The 25943-nt window shown below is 30.0% G+C and overlaps 2 protein-coding genes across 2 annotated transcripts; one reads left to right on the top strand and one right to left on the bottom strand.

Annotated features, from left to right (window-relative positions):
* Positions 1–7306: 7306 nt before the first annotated feature.
* On the bottom strand, positions 7307–12761 carry LOC112419279 (protein FAR1-RELATED SEQUENCE 11). Its single transcript, XM_024776663.2, has 4 exons — positions 12576–12761; positions 10596–11619; positions 8475–8918; positions 7307–8358 (listed from the first exon to the last, which is right to left on the bottom strand). The coding sequence occupies exons 2-4, from the start codon at positions 11571–11573 to the stop codon at positions 7495–7497; spliced, it is 2286 nt and encodes a 761-aa protein (XP_024632431.1). The 5' UTR covers positions 11574–11619; positions 12576–12761; the 3' UTR covers positions 7307–7494.
* An 11378-nt stretch (positions 12762–24139) lies between these two features.
* Positions 24140–24643, top strand: LOC112419093 (zinc finger protein 6-like). Its single transcript, XM_024776003.2, has one exon. The coding sequence runs from the start codon at positions 24140–24142 to the stop codon at positions 24641–24643; it is 504 nt and encodes a 167-aa protein (XP_024631771.1).
* Positions 24644–25943: the final 1300 nt, after the last annotated feature.

Raw genomic sequence — 25943 nt, 5'->3', positions numbered from 1 at the left:
AACCTGTAAATTGTTCTAAATGTTGGATCCCACCTAATATTGTTTTATCCATTAGAGTTTTCAAATTGCATGTCATTGTCCTAACATTTTGTACGGCTCATTTACAAGCCTTCCAATCACAAAATGCAATCTGTGTCATGAACACTTTGTTTAAATACCAAACAAATAGGATCTGGTTATACACTCACTAGTTTCAATTTGCACTACTTTTTTCCCCTAACAAATATGATTATCTAACAAAATTATTAAAAAGTTAGAATAGTACTACTATGAACAAGTTTAAAAAAAAAAGTACTACTATGAACATATTTATTATTTAGAGCTAGCAAGAGAGGCTTGTGTTGGAATTTAACGTAAATTTTTTCAAAATTAACCTACTTAACTTGTTCTGGTAATGTTATCTTAAGACTTTAAAGTGCGTTACCTTCGATTTCAAAGTCTCAACTTTGATTCTTTTCGATGTTGATTTCGATGGACTAACATATCTTCTTGTGTTGCAAAGTGACCTTCTTTCAATTTAAATATTCTTGACTTTTGGTAGGGCAGGGCAAACTCAAAGAAGTCGGCTATTTAGCAACCAGTCATTGATGTTCTGCGTGGAAGACTGCCCTCCTAGCAAAACCAATTCTTTAGTTATTGATGTAGAATTATACCGATATAAATTAGGTTTAATTAAGTTAATGATTTTTATAAATATTTGAAATTTTATTTTTGATTTCTATACAAAAAGAAATTTGTACTTTTTAATCTTTGTAAAAAATAATTATAAACATTTTTAGTCTCTATAAAAAATTTATAAACATTTTTAGTTCATGAAAAGTTTCCGGTCAGCTTTTTTTGTTCCTAAAAATATTAAAAGAAAATGTTACAAAGACTAACAAATGCAATATTCTTTTGTAGAAATTAAAAACGAAATTCTAAATATTTATAAGAATCATTTACTTAATTAACCTTATAAGTTATGTATTAACTAGTACTATCTTGTCCTATTTATCATTCTTGAAAATACCATCAAAGTGTCGAAAGTATTGATTTGGATTAGGTTCCTATGTTGGGGAGTAGTGAGCGGATTGAAATTACTTGGATGAAGTCGGGTGTTATTTGTATGTCTAAAAGTTATGGTGAGTTAGTTGCGAAAAATCTTAATTGGTTAACTTGAACTATTAGCTAAGTCGTGGTGTCATCTTTTAGAAAAGAGAAATGTTAACGACACATATTTAACACACTCTTTGATTAGTTAAAATTCATATAATACCTATTAAATTTATACAAGATCCACATAATTTTGTGAAACTCATATGAATTTTATCCAATGTGTATATTCAAATGTTTGTGAAACATGATAAGAAAGAGGTGGTTGTGTCCAGGAGTTATGACTGACTTTGTTAAAAAACAAAAGAAGATAATGATTGGCTCGAGGTCTGTACCTCTCTAAATTTTGTATGGTTAGTGGTGAAGAGGGAGATAAAGGGGAAGAAGTGACATGGATCTAATTGGTGTTGTGGATATACAACTCAGTGTATGTGTGATTGTGTAATTGGTGTTGGGTTAAATAAGGATGAATTGTTGGCATTCTTGTTGAATTGAATTGTTGAAGCTACAAGTGATTCTGGATTTTAAGTGATTATCAATATATAGGAGAGCTTCTGGATTATTTTATGTCACTGTGCCTACTGTCAAACAAATGCAAACTCAACTTTTGTATAAAAAAATAAGTCATAATTTAAGAAGAAGAAAAAAGGTCATAATAAATTATACAAAAAAAGGTCATATTTTAATTCCTTCAATTTTTTGGTTACAACTCAAAACTTTTCAATCAATTAAAATATATAATATATAATAGACAACAAAATAGTCCACATAATTTAATTTTATGTTTTTTTAAGGAGTTGAACAAATTTAATTTTATGTTGTAACTAAAAAAATAAATTTAATTTTATGTCACACATTATTTATTTATTTTTTCAAATTGATTAAGTCCTTCTCTAATTCAATTTAATGTGGCAACATTATAGAAAATAGAAACTTGGGGTGAATTTAGTCCGAAAAATTTGGGTTAGAAACAACCAGCACAAAACAAATTGCTAAGCCCATGACTTAATAAAAAATAAAATCAATAAATCAAAGAAATGCTAAATTATTATTTAATCATTTGGTGGGGTCGATTTTTTTTGTTACACAATAACCATAAAAAAATCACAACAATTACCAGGTAAAAGATCTCAGCCATTCAAATAAAAAACTATTAAATTGATGGATGTGATTAAACTTTCCCATCATGAGAAAGAACTTCTCATTCTCATGCTAAACCTCACCATATATTGTTTGTAACACTCAAACTTGAATTCATCACATTAATACAAACGGAATTATAATTGCTCTATAATCGTAGAGAAAGACACCATTGATCGAACTGCATTAATAAAGATCGTATATTCATTATTTTTTATTTTCATTTCTTATTAATCTTCTGTTAGTGATTGATTTTCTAACAGAAGGAAAAGAACTACAATCTTATGAAGAATGTTTTTTCAATCTTTGTGTGTTCTCTTTCTCAATTGAGCAAACAATTTCTATTTGATTAGAGTTGTTGGTGTACAATATTTCCCTTTGTGTATACTAGTTTAAGTACATCCCTTCTATTCCCTTTCTATATATGAGTTCATTAATTTGGTTGTTAAAAAAAATGATCTGATAACAAAAATATTAACAATAAGTCAATAGAAAAGTTTCTAAAAAAGAAAAATTCAAAAGAAAAGCTAAATAAACAAAGCATATATAGAAAAATACTAGTTTACATGGTTTCATAGAAATGATCAGAAGTCTTAAAATAAATGTGTTTGATCTAAGTAGAAGTAAATAAACAAACTCTTATGAGTCAGTGTTTACTACCAATTGTAATTTTTGAATGAAGAACTCGAATTTTAAAAAATGGTTCCATCCTTGACAGTTTTTTAAGTTTTTACAAAACTTATGTGTCTGTAATATGGTAAACAATTTTTTTTTTTGTAATGTATTTAATTTGGTGAAGATAAATAAATGCCTAAATACGTCAATCATGTCTCTTGTATTATTTCTAGTAAAAAAAAAAGTGTCTTGTATTATTTTTTAGTGGTCTATTTTGTTGGCCCTTTTGTCCTAAATCTTTGGTATGTGTGTGATGTTTTCCCCAACATCATCGACCAATGAATATCACAAACAAGCCTATGGATATACTCCATCCGTTTTTAAATATAAGTAAATTTAACTTTTTAAATTTATTTCTTTAACGATATATGTGGTTCATATTCATTATTGATTGAATGAACCTAAAAAATCAAATTTAATTATAATTGAAAACTGAGGGAGTACTTCTTCACTCGTATGCTATAATAATATATACATTTTGTGGCAAAACATTCAATTGCAGGATTAAAGAGTGACTTTGTCGTGGCTAATCTGCTTAAGTAAATTATTCTTGCATTATATACAAGTTTGTTTTTTACTGTTGCATCAATAAGTTATGTCCATATGATATTTCATTTAATGGTAGGATTTTTTGATCCAATAGTAAAAATAAATTTATGCATGGTGCTCCGTAAAAAAAAAAGTTTATGCATGGTGCAAACTTGTCTCCCCTCTTAATCAATAATACATAAACAAATATCTATGCCTCGGCAATAGTCTAGACTATAAGCAAGCCTCTTGTCCCGGTGGTGGTAATCCTAGGATACTCGAAATCGATCTAATGCTCTCAAGTTCGATTATCGACAATTTTAAAAGAAAAAAAAAAACATTTGGTCAATGACATCTACGCACTGCATATATGATTAGTCCTCATTTAAAAGTTTTGGGATGTATTTGATCTCAAATATGATCTGAGTTAAGTTGTAATCTGCAATTACAGTTGCGACCACAATATAATTTTTTTTGAGACATCCGTAATGACATCATAATCACAATTACGACCACATTAGTCACATTTTCTATTATATAAAAGTTCAGAACGCAACTTAAAACCAATGAAACTAGTACCTTGCTTCATAAATGACAAAAAATTATTGAATTAACTATTTTCATATACTCAAGAGTTTATTAAAAGACAACATATAAACATACATATTCCACCAGTAATAAACTTTTTACAAGTGATTCCTTTTGCACCCCATTAACTTCTCTGCTATCCAACACATATTCTCATTGCGTGTGATGTATGTAAGTGGAAAATTGTCTCTTAAAAACCACCTTAAAAGCCTGACACCTTACCCCTTTTTTCTTCAACATCTTGGCATATATATGTTACAAAACCAAAGCATGGCTTCAGAAAAAGCCTCCTCTTCTAGCAACCAAGGACTTACTTCTGAAGAAATTTCTGCCACAAATGTAACAACTAAATCCAATGTGGGAAAAGAGCTAGCAAGGAGAGCTATATTGAGATCTCATCAACGCAGAAATGGGAAAAGAAAAATTGTAAGTAACTTTAACAATGTTAAATTGTTGCCAAGTAGACTAAGTAAAGTTTCTTTGGGAGATCAAGATTCTGCAGAATGAGTCATAGGTAGGTATGGCAATGCCTAAAATGTATAATTCTATGATATTGTAATAAGACATCCAAAATGTTGTGTACGATATAGCTAGTAATTAACAATTAACATCTAATTTATGTATATAATTATAGAAGTTTCAGATAAGTCATTTTTTTCTTCTTTAAAAGAGTCTAGTGCCGAAACTCACACGTGACGATATATATAAATAGGAATATAGCAATGATGAGCATTCGATTGCAAAAAATTAGTAAAATGGCTTACAATATATTGTTATAGGTCATACATATTGGAGAATTGTTCTTCTCTCATCTATTTTTGTTCATTCTCGTCCTACGTGAGTTAACTCATGATGAAAATACACATACGTGAGTTAACTCACGCTTGACTATTTTGACGGGAATGAAGAAAAACAGATGGGAGAAAAACAATTACCTACGTATTGACCCATCAAATTTTGTGTCGATACTCTTGAGTATATGAAGATATGTATGACCCATCAAATCTTGAGTATATGAAGATTTGTATGACTCAATAACACTGGCAAGGTACTAGTCCCAAGGATCAATATGTATGACCCATCAAATTTTGTAAATTGGCTTACAATATATTGTGATATAATCGATCAATTATTGAATGAAGAAGAAATTGAATTATTACAAGTATTCTATGAATATTTATTTTGCAGGACTGAGCCAACTTCAATGAGAAAATTATAAAAATATTTACTTTTATGCTTGCATGGATTTCATCAAAAAACAATTTTCTTTTGTTGAGTCGATTTTTCAATTAAATATCATGTTTAAAAAATATTAAAATAATTGTACTCCCTCCGTTCTTGTCGTTTTAGAATGGTAACACCAAATTAAGGAAATGAATTAGTTACTCTCTCTTTCTCCAACTACGTATTATTTTTATTTTTTGCACACACTTTATCTCTCTCCCACAACAAACAATTATCAATAATCTATATATTTTACACCTATTTTTTAATAATTGTAAAGCAAAATAAAAATTATTCTAACTTCACATTAATCAAAAGTTAAGAAAATTTTAGCTTTCTTTCAACTCCATTAATCAAAATTAAGGCTGCAACAATGGTTTCAACAAATACTAAATTATTCACACTATGTGACATAGATTTGAATGTTGAAGATAACAAAAAACAAACTTTCTTTTAAAAAAATAAAAACTTTAGTTTTCTAAATACATAGTGTTTTAAAAAACAAACATACTTTGTTAAAAAAATAAACTTTAGTTTTTCAGATACATGGCATTAATTAGTTTATTGAAAAAAATAAGAGTAATTGAGAAAATGTATAATTGACAAATTGTATCCTTAAAATACTAAAATGATAGTTATATGAGAACCCTAAATCGTAGTCAAACAACACTTAAAAAGGATGGATGGAGTATCTAACCATGAACTCACATTAACATAGAATACAAATCAACACATTTATATTTACACCCTTGCGATTTATGCAACGCTTAATGTACATGCAGTCAACGTTGTAGATGGTTTAAATGTTTAATCGAAAAGCTTTAGGAGCACAAAGAGATATTGACATTACATTTTCAGCTATAACCTTAAAATATTAGGTGTACAATTCACTTTTCTCTTATGCATACAATATATATTTCATTCATACTCGACATGAGGCTGATCACTCACACTTAAATCTACTACTACTGCACTCAATATATCGTAATATGGTTAATAAAGAATCGAGTCTTTTGAATATGTGATCAGAAACTCGATATAAAATAACAAATGATATGGTTAATAAGATGAAAGATGTAAGAAATAAAAAAAAAAACATGTTGTCAAATGACTACAAATTTTTTTTTTTAAAACAAAGTAACTCTTTACTGGATGCACACATCAGTATTGTCGCATACTCTCTCCTATCTTATTTAGAAATAAATTTTGAGTTTTTAAATTTATTGAATAAATGATGTAGTATATAATATTGACTATATCATAAACCACATACATCGTTTATTTAATAAACTTAAAAAGTGAAAATTTACTTATAAATAAGAAACTTGTCCCAAATAAATACCCGTCCAGTTGACATGCCTTCAAATAAACAAAATGATACGAAATCAAGAAAGCTTCCCGGAAATAGTATAGAATATACATAAATGTGATTCAACATAGTAATCAAAATTAATTAATCATGTAAAATGCAAAAATGGGCTAATAAACAACTTATTTTACAAATATACAAGCCTTTATTCCCAACTACATACTTGTTTGCAAACTAGTAATCAAGGTATATGCGATTCTTACTTCACATGCACAAAAGCATAAGCTAAACAATTTGAGCCTAGGCCACATTTTTTTCAAACTTATCCCAGCATACAATACTAAAGTTATTTCTGAGTCAAATAGAACCATATGGATGACTAAAAGAGTTTTGACATTCTTCAATTCTCAAAGTTTGAATTTACTTAGAATCGCCGATTAAATTGAACGAAACTTGTATCATCTCATCCAATTGTTTTTGAGTAGGCCAAGAATTCTTTTTACAACTAATCTACAATAATAAACTTTATTTTAAATTTAGAAGTAGTGTCTAGATAATTTAATTTTGTACAATAGCTCCAAAAAGAGTTCATATGTATTCAAATAGTTTTTCTATTCTCAGCTTATGTCAAAAGCAAGTTTCATCAAAACACAATTTACCTAGAAAAACTTCGCAGACGAGCTTCCAGGAAAATGTATTTTCTATAAGCTCATCTAAATAAGCTTATCCAAACAGGTATTCTATGACTACTTAAAAAAATAGGACTTCTCAATGATTACAAAATTAATTCAAATAGGTCTGAAATTTTTCCACAAGACAATTTATGTATCATTGAATTGGAGGAAACAAATGGAGGAACAAAAAATATTACAATAAAAATGCATTTATGAAACCCCCAAAAAATGCATTTGCTTTGTAGACCTAGTTACTTCTATTCACTACATATACCCTAATGCATCTTCGCTCATATTATCATCAGCCATTATTGAGCAATCAGATCCATCATGTCCATATTGTGCACATAATGGTGCTGAGAACTGCCTACGTTTTCTACTGAGATCAACTCCATCTCTTGCCCTTCTCTCCTTTAGCTTGCCTAAAGCCATGGAATCATGAGGATTTGCAATTGTAAAACCCTGAATCATTTCATCAGTATCTTCTACCTCTGGCAGGATCAACGAATCCGATGCATAACTAAATGCAATATCATTTACGCCATGTGATGACCTGGGAAGAGTTTTAACACGTGATAGCACCATTGAAACTTGGTCACAAGCAACATCAAGGCGTTCCTCGGTTTCAACGGATTCCATTAGAAGTGTTGAAACCAAAGATTCCAAATATTGTATCCTTTCAGGCTGATCCCTGCTAGTTGCACCATGAAAATGGTTAAAAGAAGACAAACCAATGTTTCGCCATCGGATCGGTAAATATTGATCCGGGATGTGAAAACAGTTATTAGTTGACATGACGCGTAACACATGTTTACATAAGATGCCTGAAAACTCAAATAGACGGCAGCTGCAGCTGATGTGATCCTGACAAGGAAGCCAAAACACTTTGCAACCTCCATCGGTCTGAGAATGGTGTCTAACCTGAAAACAACCTTCATCAACTAGAAAGGATGCATATTGAGGTGCTGCAACTAGCTCTTCCTGGAGTTTGCTCAAGGCATAAGGAGTAAGTATAGTGGCAGCATGGGATTCTATAGGTGAACCTGTTTTCAAGCACACTTTCTGCATTTTCCTTTGCATCTTTTGTTTTGCTCCGGCTCGGTCATTAAAATCAACAATATCAGCAACCTGTAGTAAATTATAGTTAATTATGGCAGAACATACCAATAAACGAAGCTACAGGAAAGATATTATATATGCTCAAAAAAAAAAAAAAAAAAGGAAAGATATTATATATCCCATACTTGCTCTAAAAAACGTTCTGGTTGAGATTGTGCACTCAAGAACCGTTGGATGAAAACGTTAATGGACTCGGTCTGACATGTACTGGTTAATCCTGCAAAGAAATATCGCCTCAAGAATGGTAATGCCCAGAATGTCCTTAATGAGTATAGGCTAATGATATGTTTATTTGCATGAAGTCCATATTTATCCACCATTTGCCTCCAGCTTTCTTCAAAATCTTCCACCATTTCCAAATTGTAGAGCCGATGGAACTCAGCTTTCCACTCATCATATTGCGACCCAAGAAGTAAATAAAACCAGTCAGAGAACTTGGAGAGAATATGCCATATACAAAAGGCATGTTTACTTTCAGGCATTTCAACAGCAATAGCTTCTTTCAGCCATGTGTTATGATCAGTCAGTAATGTTTGGGGAGCCTTTCCTTTCATAAAGCCCAAGAAAGCCTGCATAATGTCAATAAGATGAAATTTCAAATTAATCATATCTCATAGACAAACATCACATAAAGAAAATTTGCTATACAAATAGTGATACAAAAAGATCAGTCTACAAATTTCATATCAATAACGAATTAGACACACACATTTCATTTCTTGTTTCCTAGGGAATGCCTAGATTCAATAGACAAGAGTGAAGAGACTATTCTTCCGGTGTATTTTATGGCACTAATGGCTGATACCCCAACAGTGCTTTTTACAAGCATATGAAATTCAAGGATCTAACTCACGACCACATACCCCAATGACTCAGGTCCTTTCCACACAAACCAAGACATTTAAAAAAAAAAGGTCACATGTTTAAGGAGCAAAGGATCACGTATTTCTTAAATAAATAAAGAACACATGAACTTTTATGGTTTTGGTATTTAGGTTTTTATTAATGTTAAGGAATTAAGAATAGAAACTTTTAACAGTAAAATAGAAGCATTGATTACCTAGACACTTCTACTGAAGCATTTAATACTTTTTCTTAAACCCAAATATTTATTAGGCAAAATTGAACCTATCATCCTTTAGGTTATTTCATTGTGCCGTATTAGTACTTTAAGTCTTTTGTTTTTTCAAGTAGATCTTTAACTCTCATAATGTGCGGGTCGTTGACCTGTTTTACAACTCCTGTTACTAAAATGTCTCTGGCTGTTACAGGTTAATATGGCCTAAACCGCTTCGGCATGACTTCCCCATTTCACCTTATGAAACCCTGAAAATCATAAAGAAGATAAACTACAATGGTTCGTCTAGAAAGCTACAATTGAAACCTTTGAATCCGGCATTCCTCCTAGCAACCACAGGCCATCATAGCTTGTATGATCAAACTCATTAAAAGTTGCATCGAGTGTCAAATTGTGACCAACTTCTCAGTATAAGTCTAAAACCATAAAAAATCCATTATTCAAGATCAAAACTTTACCATGCATGTCACAAAATCTCACCAATAATATGTTTTGAAATTGGAACTACAACTATGGGAATTGAGTGAATATTTCTTAATGAGCCTTTTTCAAAAAAAAAAATCCCTAAAATTTAAAATAAGATCACACTTGATGTTAAAATCCTTTGGATTTGAAGTTGTGTACAAGTAAAGACAACATTCGTCCATGAAAATTGGTAAACAGATAACTAATCAGACAAGGCTTGTAATGCCTAAAACAGAACCATGATTTGCAACACAAAAATTGAGTGAATTTAGTGAGAGTGTGAGTGAAGGGGGTTGGTGATGAAACGAAGTGTACTTCATAGCCTTCCATGTTGTCACCGCAAAGGAGAAGAACTCTTTGGGGAGCCATGGCTGATTGCCAAAAATGGGAAAGAAGGTGAAATGGGGGAAGCCACGTTAACGTCGTTTAATCCATATCAGACACGTAACAGCCGTGTAGATGTTTTTGTAACGAGAATTGTAGAAAAGGTCAACGGCACATGTTATTATATGCTATCATTAAGAAAGTAAAGATATTAAAATAAAAAGAACAATACCATCATATCTTATCGGACAAAACAAGCAATAGCTAGTACTATTGTGGGTTAATAATTCCTAAGCCTACACCAGATATCAAAGCAATCAAGAAGTCAAATACAAGATTGCCAAGTGGAAGCTCTAACATCATACAGTTATTATCATACCTTTAAAGCCCATGAAAAAGACGGCATACTTTCATCCCGTAGAAGGGCGCAACTAAAGCAACATATCACTCCATTATTGTCCAATCCAAGCCAAATTCCCAACACCATGTCATAGGCCTCTACTCGGTAGGTTGTGTCAAAAACCACAGCATCACCAAATACCTCGTATGATTGAATTGATGACCCGTAGGACCATGCAATGTACTCAAGCCTGTTATTATTATCTATCTTGAATTCATACCTGAAGTTGTGATTTTCATCTTTTAATCTCTTACACATTGCAATCAGATCAATAGCATCATTATCTTTATCCACATTTCTAAAAGACTGCAACAAGTTTCTCACATCTATCTCTGTAAAAGGAAGACAACCAAGTTTGACGCCTTTTTCTAGCTCCATTAATCTTAACATTTGCCTTACCGACATTCCAGCTTTAGCAAACATGCATATACGGCTCTTATCATCAGGAGATATCGGACAGTGTGATTGAATAAGACGCACCTCATTGGATTTTAACAACTCATGATTGTGGATGTTTCTAAAACCAGTAACACGCCATTCAGGGACATCAAAATCAGCCTTTTTCACAATACGCATGTATGCTTGACAACCACAGCGAGATGATTTACGGTTCCTTTGCGCCTTTCCCCCTCCCCCATCTTCAGAAGGTTTATTTTGGGGAAATCCGCCGCGATGGCAAGTAAAATCCCTCCTTGTAACTCCGCGGCCAACCCCATCTTTCCCTCGGGTGCGGTGTCGTCGAATAGAAAAGCCAAATTGTTTAGCAAAACTGCAGTAAAATTCATAAGCAGCTTCTTGAGAGACAAATCTTTGACCAATAAAAGGAACAAGGTTAACAGAAGTTTGTCTTGACAGAATTGTTTCTTCTGGTGTTTCCTCGACAGTGCCAATGTCATCCTGAGACAAATCTGTGCCATTTTCGGATGATTCTAACACAAAACTGGCTCCTTCTGACATTCTGCTGTCAGTACTAAAAGCAAAGTTGGGTTACAGATGTTCAAACCTGAAAGACGAGCAATTCAGCTGAAATGTGATATCAGACTTAAAAGTGAATTAAAATGCTCAGAGAAGCGCTTTCACTGCACAAGCATGCAACATAAAAACCAGACAAAATATACAAAATATTTTTTTTCTTTCTTAAGCACCAAATAAAGGATCAGATTACTTGATGACCAAAGAGACAAAGCAAGCCTAGAATGATCTAACAGATTACTTGATGACCCAAAACCTCAAAGTGCTTAGTTAGGACTAGCGGGACTGAGATAGTTACAGTACTCGGCTATGATGTATACAAACCAATGTTTTAAAAACTAGACCAAGTGATTAAGCTCAAGTGATAAATAAACACCACTTAACTACAACTCATTGAGGAGAACCCGAGTTCGAATCTTGGATAAAACAATCCTTGGCCAACTTTACTTAGCTCCTGGCCAAACTCCATACCAAGAAAAAAGCTAAACCGAACCAGATGGTTCAACCAGTTAAACCATGAACCGGCACTATCTACTATTCGGTTATTTAACTTGTTCAACACGCACTTTCGTCCCAGTTTAATGCAGTTGAATCATGACTAAAAAACCTCACCAGTTCAATGTCCAATTCGGTTTTCAAAACATTGATACAAATAACTAGCGAAGACATCTAGTCATTAGTAATGTGTTAGTCTAACTCATTCTTACAAAACCTAACATTTTCAATCGAAACCTCGACTCAATGTGGGATTTGGGTTTTTCCCCAATTATTAAACAACATACAGGTTTCTAACAATGCTATATTCAACTTTTCATCATCGTTTAGTAAAAAAAAAAAAAAAAAAACTTTTCATTCATGTTTTTCCACTGAGATGAAATTCATCACTAATCTAAAACCAACACTAAATATTAAAAAAAAAAATGCAATTTATACTTAAATCATTCATATGTTAAGATAAAATTAATAAAGTGAGAAATGGGGCAAAACCTTGTTCATAGAATCATATCCAATTTCATTCAGTTGAAGTGAGAGGAGATCTGCTACAACGCAATTCGGCTATGGCGGCCGTAAATCGCGTCGGAATCGTTTTCCGGGAAGTTCAGTGCTGCGTGTGACTCCAGCTTGAAGATGATGGAGCTGCTCAGTTTTGTTTATTGTTTTATGTTTTTTGTTTTTTTTATTCGATGTTTGTCAATTTTTTTTGTTTTTAGAATACCCCTAGAGCAGTTGACGTGCATTTTTGGTGATGTGGCATGTTATGTCACCTTTTTCTAGCGCGTATAATTATTTTTTATTTTTTATTTTTCTTGGATACATGTGGCATTTATAATTTTTTAATTAAAAAAACGAAAAAAATAATATAAAAAATGAAATAAATTCTGAAAAAATAAAAATATTAATAAAAAATGATTTTTTTTGAAGGAATTAATAAAAAATGATTAAAAAACGAAAAATAACTATGGAAAAATTAATAAAAATCTAGTAAAATGAAAATATCTAGAAAATTTAGTAAAAAGAAATTGGAAAAATTAAAAAAATCTGGCAAAATTAAAAAAATCTGGAAAAATTAAAAAAAATTAATTTATTTCAAAAAATTCATATTTTCATAATATTTTCAATAGCGGAAAAATTAAAAAATTCTAAAAAAATGAAAAAAATTCATATATTTTTTTTTCGAAACTAAGAAAATTTATTTTATAAAAAAATAAAAAATTCAGGAACTTAAAATATTTTGAAATTTACGAATATAATAAGAATAGAATTAAAAATGAAAAGTTCAGATTTTTCTTTCAAAATTAAAAAGTTTGATTTTTTTCATTTTCTTTATTTTTTTAGATTTTTTTTTATTAAACTTTCTAGATTTTACCAGATTTTTTTTTATTAAATTTTCTGGATTTTTTTCATTTTACCAGATTTTTATTAATTTTTACATAATTATTTTCGTGTTTTAATTTTTATTAATTTTTCCGTTATTTTTTATTTTTCCAGAATTTATTTCATTTTTAAAAAATTATTTTTTTAAAAAAATCATAAATTTCATGTGTACCCCATTAAAAAATAAAAATAATTATACAGTCAGCATGCTACATCATCCGAAAAAGGTGACGCAGCATGCCACATCTTCAAAAGGAAGTTAATTGGGCCTTGGATTAAGATACATAGATTATTTTTGCCATTACTTTTCCCCCACTATTAGTTTCTCACGTGTTCCTATTCGGATTATAAAATCTGAAATATTTCAATGTGTTTTTGGAGGTTTTTGAATTTTTTTTATGCAATTCGGATTCTAAAATTCAAATTGCATAGGGTGTGTGAGAACCTCATAGGATGGAAAAAGAAATAGTCAATGATATTTCATAGATTTAGAAGAAGAAAATTGCTTTATGCGTTTCATAGATTATTCAACATTTGAAATAAGTTGATTGAAAGTTACGCTCCAATGCAAAAAAAATAAAAATAATTGAGTTATAACACATGATTGATTTCATATGACTGCAAGTTACCATCCTATAAATTCAATTAACTTTCGAGTAAACTGAGGAGTTCATACTTCATAGAACAATCACCTTAGGTGAATTTATCATTGCCTTACCTTATATTCTCAATCTCCCAAAATTTGAATATTAATCATTTTTGGATTACAAAACCAAGACGGGATTTGTCCTGATGATACAATCAAGACACATAACATGTATTCAGAAAAAATTCAGGACTTTTTACATGTTTGCATTGTAAAATTCAGATGTGTAAAATTGATTTTTCAAGACTTTTTACACATCTAGATCGTAGAAGTTAGATGTGTGAAATGCATTTTCTTTTTCCATAAATTTTTGCACATTCTGATTTTACAATTCAAATGTACAAAATGCATTTTTCATGAGTACATGCATGTTGTTTCAATTACCATTATGGTTATGATGATTATTAAAATATGTTGGTGAAGTAATTAATTATTGAATGCATTGTAATTTATAATTATATGTTGATGAAGGTTTATCTTCAATCTCCTTGAAAGTTTGGCTTGAACTTTCTGTTTGCATTAGAGGTCCTTTTGGGAGGAACAAACTAAGCATGCCTAATTTTAGGTTTGTTTCTTAGTCTGGAGGTTTTGGTTCGGTCCCCCTCCTTTTTTTTGTACATTTTCCTTTCTTATATATATATATTTTGGTGGCTTAGTACTTTGCTAAGTCGCCTCACTTTTTGAAAAATAAAAATAAAAAAATTATATGTTGATGATTAATGTAACTATGTGTAGAAATATCCAACAAAAAAATGTTCTTGCACATTTAAATTGTACGATTTAGATGTGTAAAAAAATTATGAAAAAGACACTTTAACGGTTCATTCATGGTTCCTTAAAAAAAAACGGTTCATTGGCTAACTTTTTTTCCCTTCTAAATAGGCTTTTCATAATTGTACGGAATGTACAATCTAGACAAATTGGCAAAAAGATGGAATTTAGGAGGCTTTTGCGAGAGATAACACAAGTGAGATTGTAAGTAAGAGTGGAAAAAGAATATCCCTAAATTTTGCTTATATCGTTCAGAAATAGTATTTCCACCATAAATTTTTTATATTAATTTATCGTTTTTTATAATGGCTATATTAATTTATCGTTGTTTAATTATAAGGGTCGTGTTAATTTGTGTTTTTAGAACATAAGTTAAGGAACTACAAATGAAAATAAGAAATAATTTTTTTATTGAAAATATAAATAATTAAACTTTTATAACATTTGTATACACAAATTTTAAGAAAATATTTCTAAATTTAGTTTTTTAGCTTATGTTTTAAGATCAGAAGTTGGCATTTCCCTATTTGTGATAGTTGTTGTTGATAAAAAAAAAACACGAGAATGAATGCTTTAAGACATTATTGTTTTTCTTTGATATTGTCTACGGCTAACTTTCACTATAACCACTATTATTACTTCTACAAAAGAAAAAAAATCCATCAATATTAAGGGGAAACTTTTAAATTTCAAGCCTTGGTTCTCTACCTTTAAAAAAAGCCTTGGTTCTCTTTGTTCAAAAAAAAAAAAAAAACAGTCTTGGTTCTCTTAGAAAAGGTTATTGAACTGAACATAACTTTGAGGTTATATACATTTTCCGGACATGATATACATTTTTCTTTTACATTATTTCATATATTTTAGTTGATAATCTCATTATGTATAGAGAGATAGTAGGAGATAATATCAATGCAATATGTATAGTAAAAATAACGTAGATTAATTATATAACACTTTTAAGCTATACTTTTTTGTCTGGAACATTAATGTATTTTGATGTTTTTTATGTAGTTTATGTTTTTTTTTTTAAGCTTGAAATTTAGGGTGAGAGGATGAAGTTACAATCCAAGATAAAAAATACCCTAAAATTCGCAAACCATGAAAGGATGTTTATATTTACTTCTCCTAAAAGATACCCTTGGACTCTGAATCTCTAACTCTTGTGAACTTTTTCTCTTCTTGCTGACCCATCTTCTACTATGTGGCATTATGCATTGTTGAGAAACAATTGGTCTTCGTTGTTCACTTTGATGTGGTAGAAGGTACACTTGTTGGCACTTCATCTCATTCCGTTTTTGTGAAAAAAATATTTTAAGAAACATCAATAATAATCATTTTGATTTAAACTAATTTGATTTGTATGTTCAACAATCTTTCGTTGGATGATTTTGTAGTTTATGAAATTTGTGTTTGCTCAATGTCCTAATATAGTTTGATCATTCCATACCAAATAATCTCATATTTTGGTTAAGAAATTGATGAAATCTTTATCTGTGTAGTGGTATTTGTAAGACAAAGCACATTTATTTTCTTTTGAGTGCACAATGTTGCACCAGCAAGGTTGTGAAATATAAATAATTATCCTATTTATTTTCGATCTTTTGTTGAATTAGTGGTATTGACTTAAGATATTTGAGTGTGCTCATTTTTAAGAACATAATTTTTTTGGCTATCAATATTATGATTAAAGAACATGTTAACGATGTTTAGTACTCCCTCCGTCTTATAATAATGGAGTCATTTGCAAAAAAAAATGTCTCAAAATAACTGAGTCATTTCACTTTTCAATACAATATTAATTACTTCCTCCGTCCCAAATTGTACGACGTTTTGAGCATTTCACACATATTAAGAAATGTAATTAATATTGTGTGAGAAATAGATATTATGAGTTGTTTTACAAAATTATCCTTAATAAATGATATGGGAAAGATAAATGAAAGAATTGAAAAAAGAAAGAGTAATAAATAGTTAAGGATATAATAGGAAAAGTAAGATTAATGTTTCATTGGTATTCTAAAGTGACATACAATTTAGGACAAATATTTTTTCTAAAGTGACATACAATTTGGGACGGAGGGAGTACTTTTTTTTCCTTTATAACTCTAATTAATATTATTTTCATCATTCTCAATTCAATATATTTTCACTTTACATTTATGATAGTGGAGAATGCACCAATACCTTAACAACTGCACTTAAAATTATTTATCTCTCTCCTTCATTTATACATTTTTCTTAATACGTGTGAAATGAGATTTTGACTCAGTTAATCTGGGACGGATGGAGTAACATACATTGACATAAAGACAAACATGAAAAACATTTACAAAATTGAAGATCAAATCAAAATGTTGATATTATTATAAACCAAATTGAAAGTGTCCTACAAAATTTGTCGGTAAAAGATTGATATATATATAGATGCTCGCAAGAGACAAAAAAAAGACGACAATAATAGGTAGTGTAAGATGTAATTGGACATTATTCCTTTCTTAATTGGGTTACCCGTCCCCTACCAACTCCTTTACATTTCATCATTTGTGTTTGTCGTTTTATTTAAAGCAATCGTTTTCCAACATAGCATACATGGTTGAATGCCTCTTCTACTTCTACTTCTACAAATTTACAAAAAAGTTTTCAACTTCAAAACCTATTGAAGCCACTAAAATTCGAAATGTCTAATTGCATATCCTAGTCCTACTACTAATAAGTGGTGATTGGAATTGGATTGTGTATTAATCGAGGGACAACGTTATAGCTCTTCCAAACTAGGTTTTCAAAGATGACTTTAGTAAAAATAATCTTCCAATCGTACTAAAATTATTTTTACGACTTTACATCATATTCCCAAAGAAAGTGACATTTAAGATGAGGAAATTAAGAGCAACTACGACGATAGAGATATTTATTTTAAAGTATTCAAACGATCTCACGTGCGCACATCATTCAATCAATAACTTCAATCTAATATCTTCAAAACCCTACATTATCGGTATACTAGAAAAACACCATTCACATTTTCGTGGCAGAGAGAGAGTGTGTGTTTGTGTTTTTAGTTGAGCTATACTAGGAAAAACACCATTCACATTTTCGTGACTAAGACAAGGATAGCAATTTCGCTCAGTTAATGTGTGGCAGATACAATAACACATATGGGGTGAGGTAGGATGTAGGGGCAATATTGTGTGTGGAAATATTGCTGATGTTATCAAATATATTTTTTTAAAACAAATTTGGATGATTAATTAAATCTATCGGTAGGTTTTTGGATTTCATCGATAATTGACTTAATTGAGTACCCGCCCCAGAAAGTCACCTCAAAGAAAGGAACAATATTGATACTAGTAGACGGCAAATTTCTTTGCAAATATTCAAGAGTTGGTTAGTGTTATTGTCATAAATAAACTCCGGCTTGAAAAATTATTTTGAGATTATTTAATAGAAAAAAAAGTTAATTCTAAAGCTCTATCATCTTATAGGATAGACCAATGGAACAAGGTGGTGATAAACATCAAATTATTATAGGATAGAACAAACTCCTACTACTTAAGGAACGATAAAAAAAAAGTTCGAAAACAGACAAAGTTAGGTTGAATTATATTTTCCACAACTATATTCTTGTTTATTTGATATAAAATATTTTGTAATGTCTTAGTCTTTTTAAAATTGTGACATACACTTTTTAAAATCGTATCTCTTCATTTTACAATGAATGGCACATTTGTTGTTTTAGATAGATTGAGAAAATATTATTTTAAATGAAAGAAATATAATAATAATTTGACCGAATTAATTTTTTTGAATATGTGTATTTAATTACAATTATTATAAATGCAAGGTGAAATTATCCGAAAATATCAAAGTAATAAATAAATATTTGGTAGAAGCCAAATGATTGGGTTTAAGTGGTCAATGCGCTCCATCAAATGACGAATGATTCAGGAGAACCTAAATTTAATTCATGGGTGAAATAATTCATGGTTAAACTTTACTTATTTTTCAACCAAACTTCAGATTAAATATGTTTTAGACTCATAACAGGATTCAAACTTAAGACATCCAGATAAATTGAAATGTATATCTTACCGTATCATCCAAACACTCTTGTATGTATAATCAATGGAAATATTGGCCTGTGTAGTTTCTTATAACATCAAGATAAGCATAATATCTTTCCTCGGAAAAAAAAAAAAGAGAAAATATCTAAAATATTTTAAGAACTAAATTATTATTTCTTGAATCTGAGTAATAATTATTTATTTATGAAAGTCATAAATTTATTAAAGAAAAAAGGGAAAAACATAATTGAGTGGACAATAAAGCCAAAATCCAACTAAACTAACAAAACCTAAAAGAAAGAAAAAAGGTAAAACTCATACAATACAACTATAATAATAATAATATAAAGAAAAAGAGAGTTGAAAAAATTAGGGAGGTTTTTTTTTTAAGGAAAAAAATTAGGGAGTTCAATCCACCAAAAGTCCAATAAAAAAATTTCAATTGTTTGTTTTTCATTACAGAAACCAGTCTTTTTGATTCAGTGCTACTGCAAAATATCGATTTACTGATTTGTAAGTAGAGTGCTATTTGAAATGTCTGAGCGTTAATCATTAGATTTTTTGAAAAAAAAAATATATTATTATTTGAAGAGCTAAAATTTGACGACATTGCTAAAAAAAATATTAATAATAAACAATATTATTCATATTTATTTTAATAGACTGACTTATTATGTATGCGGCCTGATCTTTATCGTTAAATAAATTTTTGAAAAACTAAATCTTTTCCATTAAAAAAAAAAGATTGGCTTTAGAGGAGCATCTCCTTTTTTTAGAATATTATTACAACCTCTGTATATGTTTTCCCTAACTAACGTTGGTGTTTATTTCTTTTTTAGTTCCCCGATTAACGTTTGCTTTCGCATGATAGACTACTTTATTCCTTTTTCATAAAGACATTTTGTCTTTTTCTATTTTTTTTTTTATACAAAATCTTTCTATATTTTAGAGGGGCCTTAAATTTTGAGTGTAAAAAGATCTATAAAATTATATAAAAAAAATAGGGTTAAATGTTTTTGGTCCCTATAAAATTTGGACCTTTCAAGTTTAGTCTTACTTAATTTTAATAGTTCTTTTAATCTCTAAAAAATATTTCTGCACTCAGTATTAGTCCCTCCTCAATTAAAATTTGTTTAATTTATGCTTAAACTTTTGAGTATTAGTCCCTCCAGATTTTGTTTATTTTATCTTTAACTTTTGTCGTTTTAAAAAATTCATATTTAATTCGTTTCATGTTAAAAATTTCTAAATTTTAGTAAATGAACCTTTCATAGTGTTCTAAACTTGTCTAAAAAAAATCGTTCAAAAATTTAAGAGTTTAAGGATAATTAAACAAACTTTAGTGTTACAGGGACTAAAATTAGAAGTAATTCTTTTTTGTATGGACTAAAAAACCTATTAAAATTAAGTAAGGATTAAACTTAAAAGTTTCCAATTTTATAGGGACCAAAAACATATATAACCCAAAAAAAAAATCACTGAAGGTAAGAAATAAGAATATGATTAACGGTATAATTCTTTTTATCCATCTGGTTAAAAAATAAGAACTTTTTTTTTCATTTTAAATAAACATGACTTCATTATTTAAATTAAATTATAATCTAAATTTAATAGCCAATTTTAGTTTTACTCAATCAACTACTTTATTGTTTCAGATGTCAACAAAACTATTTAATATCTTGTCAAAAGAAAAAAACAACACTGTTTAATAGATTTTCAATCGTTATAGTTAGATTCTAACTATTAGCTAATTTGTCATTTGCACATAAAAATGATCATTCTAAATTTATGTAAAAAGTTTTCCTACAAAAAACAAAAACGGCATCATAAGAATTTGAACAAGTTTTTGTCAAAAAAATAAAATAAAATTGAACAAGTAATAATTAATTGTGCTGTCTTTTTCTCATCACTTAGGAGTTTGGTAGAAGACCCGTCCCCCCCTACAACATCATATAAATTTGCTTCTTAGTGCTAAATCGTTTCAAGCTATAATCGTTATATAGCTCAAATTAACTGTGTTTTTTTTGTCCTTATTTATAACTCCAATGGAAAATTATTACTATTCAGTTTATAGCTCTGGTGGGAAGTTTGCACTTTATACTATTTAATATTCCTTTTTTGGGAGATCATTAATAGATTATCATGTCCCACAAGAGGGTACATTTTAAAGAGTAAAATAAAATAAAATAAATCACCAAGCAAAAACTTTCAAATTTAGAGAAACCCTCAAATTAAAAATGGGCAATCCTGAGCCAAATCCTGTTAGGTTATATTATCAAAGTGTTTATTTCGACAAATAAGATATTAGTCGAAGAAGAAGCTTTGCAGACACAAGCTAAAGGGTGATTCATTTCGACATGAAATTGGTCATCAAGATCATGAGTTTCCCTAAGTACAAGACAAAGCATGAAGCTTTCGACGGGGAAGGTACAACAAACTCTAGTATTTCAACATGGATTTTGAGGAAGTTTCCGACAAGTGTTTGATCACTTTGTGTTAGCCTGTATTTTCAAAGATGTGTTTTTCGACAAGAAAAGAAAAATACAAGATTGCAGGATTTTCTAAGTCCAAAGAGAAAATGTGGGTTTCGACAAGGAAGGACTTCGACATGTGAAGACTTTGACTGATGAAGACTTCGACCAGAGAAGATGCAGTTTTCGACTGGAGAAGCCTTTAAAAGACTTTGAATTCTCTCAGAAGAGGCAAGTTTGAAGGTTCAGACACGTGGTAAACAAACAGAAGATGTAGAAGGAATGTAGTTTCTAGCCGTTGATCTTTGCAGTTATTTTTTTTCATGTATAAATAGTAGTTTTTGATAGAAAAAATGGGTCAGAAATCATTATTATAGAATTTTAACACTCAAAGTACCAAATGTAGAGAGAAAAGAGTGTATGTAACATGATTTGGTGAACCATTTTATTCAATACAATCCAATTTACTTTTCTTTAAGTTTCTTTGCTTTCTACAATTTTAAGTCTTTTACTTGTTTTACAACACTGATTTATGTCGAAAGATAATTATCTTTATCCTAAAAACAATTTTCTTCATCTTGTTCATAAAATAAACTATGAATATGATGAACATTCACATATTTTTTGGAAAAAGATTGCACAACATGTTCTAGAATTTCTGATTTGATCCTGCTTGTAATAATTAAAATTAGTATTATTGTTTAACAAAAATACCAATAAATAGTCATTTAATATAAAATTTTCAATTTAGACATCTACATCCTCTCAAAAACAAAATTTAGATGTCTACATGATGCATTATTTTATTTTACAAAACTTACATGATCTATTACCCCAAACAATGAACCGAATTGTTGTTGGTGTCCCGGGGTGAAGGAAACGGAGGACCACCTATTCACAAAATGTGAGTTTGCAAGTGCAATTTGGTAGGGGTGTTCGTGGGTGGATTTGGGTTTGGTCAAATCCAAAATCAAATTAAATAGGGTACTTCGGTTTGGGTGAAGTAAAATAACCATACGTTATACTATTGGGTGGGTTTGGATAAACCCACTAATTTTTGGGTTGGGTTGGATTGGGTAATGGGTTGCCCAACTTATTTTTATATATATTTTTTTAATATTAAATGACTAAATGATAAGTCCTCATAATTTTGTTTTAAAATAGTACCATACTTTTTAATTTTCTTAAAAAAAAATGTTTAACTTATCTTACTATAATTTTATGCATCATAGAATATCAAATAATAAACTCCATCATAAAATACTTGCAACAAACTAAAGTTGCATGACATAAAATTGCATTAGTATCAAAATAACCAGAAAGTACAACATATTAATTTGTAACTCTAGTATATTTTGATTTTCAATATATATGGTACAATGTGTATGTTTTGTAAATATAACTTTCTTCTACCCTATGAAAATAATGATAAAAAATATTAACATTATTGGGTAAGTGGGTTTTTTGAGTTTGGGTCTGGTTTTACCAGAAACCCATTTATTTTTATGGGTTTTCCATTTTTATAAACCATACCCACCCAATTACTCAATCCAACCCATTTTTTTAGGTTTTTTGGGTAGGTTTGACCGGGTTTTCTGGGTTGACCCAACCCATGAACACCCCTACAATTTCAAATAAGATTTTTCGTTGGTTAGGTGTGTGTTCGTGGTTTTACCGGTGGGATCTCTATATTTTGCTTCAAAGTTGTTGTTTTTACTTTATGCAAAAGAAAAAAGTCAAGGGGTTGCTCCTAATTTGACACACAACATTTTGGACGATGCAAAATTTATCTTCTACGATGTTATTCTGAAGGTTGAGGGCATGGTCGATACCATAAAACATATCTCTTGACCTCCGTGCCTTTTCTAAGAGTGGTTTGTTACCCTTTGGGATGTATTAGCATTTAGACGATTGCCATCGTTAGCATTTTATAATATAAATGACTAAATTAGGAAGAAAAAAATAATTGCAGCTGTATATTGAATAATTATATGTATGACTTAAGTTTATATTTTTTTTTTTGTCTATATATTGTTAGTGATGAATATTTTATATTTAAGTCCTAAGGTATTCTCTGTGTTGTATTGGTGTCATTTCCTCGTTCTAATTTTTTTTTTTTTTTTTTTTATAAAAACAAAAACAACTTTTTAAATATTTTTAAAAATAGTTTTTTAAAAGAGAAATGTTAACAATGTTAACCTCTTCAACGTCTCTTAATACATCAAATAAACTATCTATAACAATATTTCTAAAGATATTTTATCAATGTAAGCAAGAAGTATAAGTGCGGACATTTAATAATGTATTTTCATATCTTTTTTTTTTGGACAATATTGTCATATCTTTTAACGAGTTTAATAACATGTAATTTATATACACATTTTTTTTTTTTTCCTTTTTTTTTTAATTCATTTCAATAAAAAAGGGATCAATATTATTTTCTACTTCCCTCCTTCATGATTTGTATACTCAGTTAAGTAACATGACAACAAATAATTGAGTGCATGTGAAGATTGTTTACATTAAACGTTATGTGTACAGTTAGTTGGGTGTTTATTACACTCACTTTGTTTTATGTGATTTGCATCCTAGAAAATTGTCAAATCCATTCACACTATGTTATGGAAAAATATGTTAAACTTTATGGTGATTTTATTGCTATATATGTGCACATATTATTCATATATAGATTGATATCCCTCTATTAACCAACAAAGCAAAATCAACATGAGTAGTAGTTCATCTAAAAACCCTATGCACAATAGTGAGGAGAAACCTTCCTCTTCTCCCTCATCACCAGTAAAGCTATTTGGTTTCTCATTAACACCATCTAACACTCTTCCTTCTAACAACAAGAGATTCATATGCCACTTCTGTCATCGCGAATTTACCAATTGTCAAGCGTTAGGAGGCCATCAAAACGCACACAAGAGAGAACGCCAAAGAGCACATTTTCTTTCCATTCTTCCACATCATCAACACTTTGTACCATCTTCACCATATCATCCTATGATAGCACAACATGGTGCACCAAGAGTAGTGTTACTTTGTCCACCTGGGTCACCATGGGAGACACAACCTTATGAAGAGGGTCCTAATGAGGTTCATTTTGATGCAGCTACATCCAGAAATAATGGGGCTTCCATGCAAGTAGACAATAATATTATTGATGGTGATGTTGATCTTAATTTGAGCCTAGCTTGTGCACCTTTAAATTCTAAGGGCAAATAGTTTTGAAGGGAATGAAGTTGAATTTAGACAAAAAATTATAATATCCTTTTCAGTACTTGCCCTACTCTCTAGCTTTGCCACATATGCAATTGCTCTTAATTTGGTTGTTGTGAAGTGTGTATGTTTTTTAATTAGATTTTTTTTAATTTACATATATGTAAGTTTGTGTAAAATTTGATTATGTATTAAGAAAATAATTGTTCATTAAAACTTTCATAAATGGAATCTCTGGAGATGATTGAATTAAAGAGAAATTAAGGTGGAAATCATCTAGCTTGTAATTATATTTTTTTCCTTCTCTTGCTATGTATAAAGCTCCGGAAAATGTGACTAAAACGTTTATTTCAATCAAAAAAATTATGAAGAGGAGATGAAGATTCTAAAACACTTTGTTGGGTTATATATATAGTTGGGAGAAAATATGTTTTTTTTTTTGGTGATTAGGAGAAAATATGATTGGCAAAGAGGAATGGCACATTAGAAATAAGAGACTTGAAATTATTTAACATTTCTTTGCCAACAAAGTCGTGTTGGAGCTTGGAGGTGTTAGTTGACAGAAATGCAATTTGATTCAAGACATTTAAATACGATTTGTTGAATGATTATAGAAAAACAAAGGGGGTCCATGTTTACCATTGTTGTAACTTGTAAATAAAGATTGGTTAAAAAAAAGTTGATTTATATTATATAAATAGGCATGGAGGGAGTCTGATTCTAAAAATGTTAAAGATATTTTCTAGACTCATACAAATTCCATCAGATTCTTTAGCACTTTTTCAATTACGTTGGTGATGGACTTTACTTATAAAACCAAAAAAGGTTTAATTGTAATTTTGATCACATTTTCACCATTTTGCATATATGGTCCCCCTATTTTATAACGCTACAAAACTTTCTTTCTCTTTAGTACAAGTCTTGGGGGTGTTTCGGATTATAGAACTAAACTAGGTGTAAACATATATGGATTGTATAGGGAATGGATCCCCTCCCGTGAGGTTTTCACTAGACTTTCTACAATTTTAATCCCCGCCCTTAGATGCATCTTTTCCATTTTTTTCTCTTTCTCTCTCATTGCAAATCAAGAGATGGAAATTCACTGAACTCTAATGTCACATGAGACAATCCTCTCCTGATTGTATAACTATAGATTGGTTGCTGATTTTGAAGTTGTCAAATATTTTTTTGAGCTCATTCAGATTCAGTTGTTATAATGACGAGGCTTCAAACAAGGAACCTATATATTTGCATAAAATGGTTAGTTATAATAAACTCAATCGTGCTCAGGGTGATGTGATAGTTG

Source organism: Medicago truncatula, chromosome 2 (genome assembly GCF_003473485.1).
Source record: "Medicago truncatula cultivar Jemalong A17 chromosome 2, MtrunA17r5.0-ANR, whole genome shotgun sequence".
Lineage (NCBI taxonomy): Eukaryota > Viridiplantae > Streptophyta > Magnoliopsida > Fabales > Fabaceae > Medicago > Medicago truncatula.
The sequence above is the reverse complement of the archived record's forward strand: the minus strand, read 5'-3'. Positions and strand labels throughout refer to the sequence as shown.

Bases quoted from the DNA above. Each gene is read 5' to 3' on its own strand.
- LOC112419279 (XM_024776663.2), bottom strand. From the start codon at position 11,573: ATGTCAGAAGGAGCCAGTTTTGTGTTAGAATCATCCGAAAATGGCACA. The intron at 8,919-10,595 runs GTATGATAATAA...GACATTATGCAG, and splicing joins CTTTTTCATGGGCTTTAAAG to GCTTTCTTGGGCTTTATGAA. The intron at 8,359-8,474 runs GTATGGGATATA...AATTTACTACAG, and splicing joins CAGAACGTTTTTTAGAGCAA to GTTGCTGATATTGTTGATTT.
- LOC112419093 (XM_024776003.2), top strand. From the start codon at position 24,140: ATGAGTAGTAGTTCATCTAAAAACCCTATGCACAATAGTGAGGAGAAA.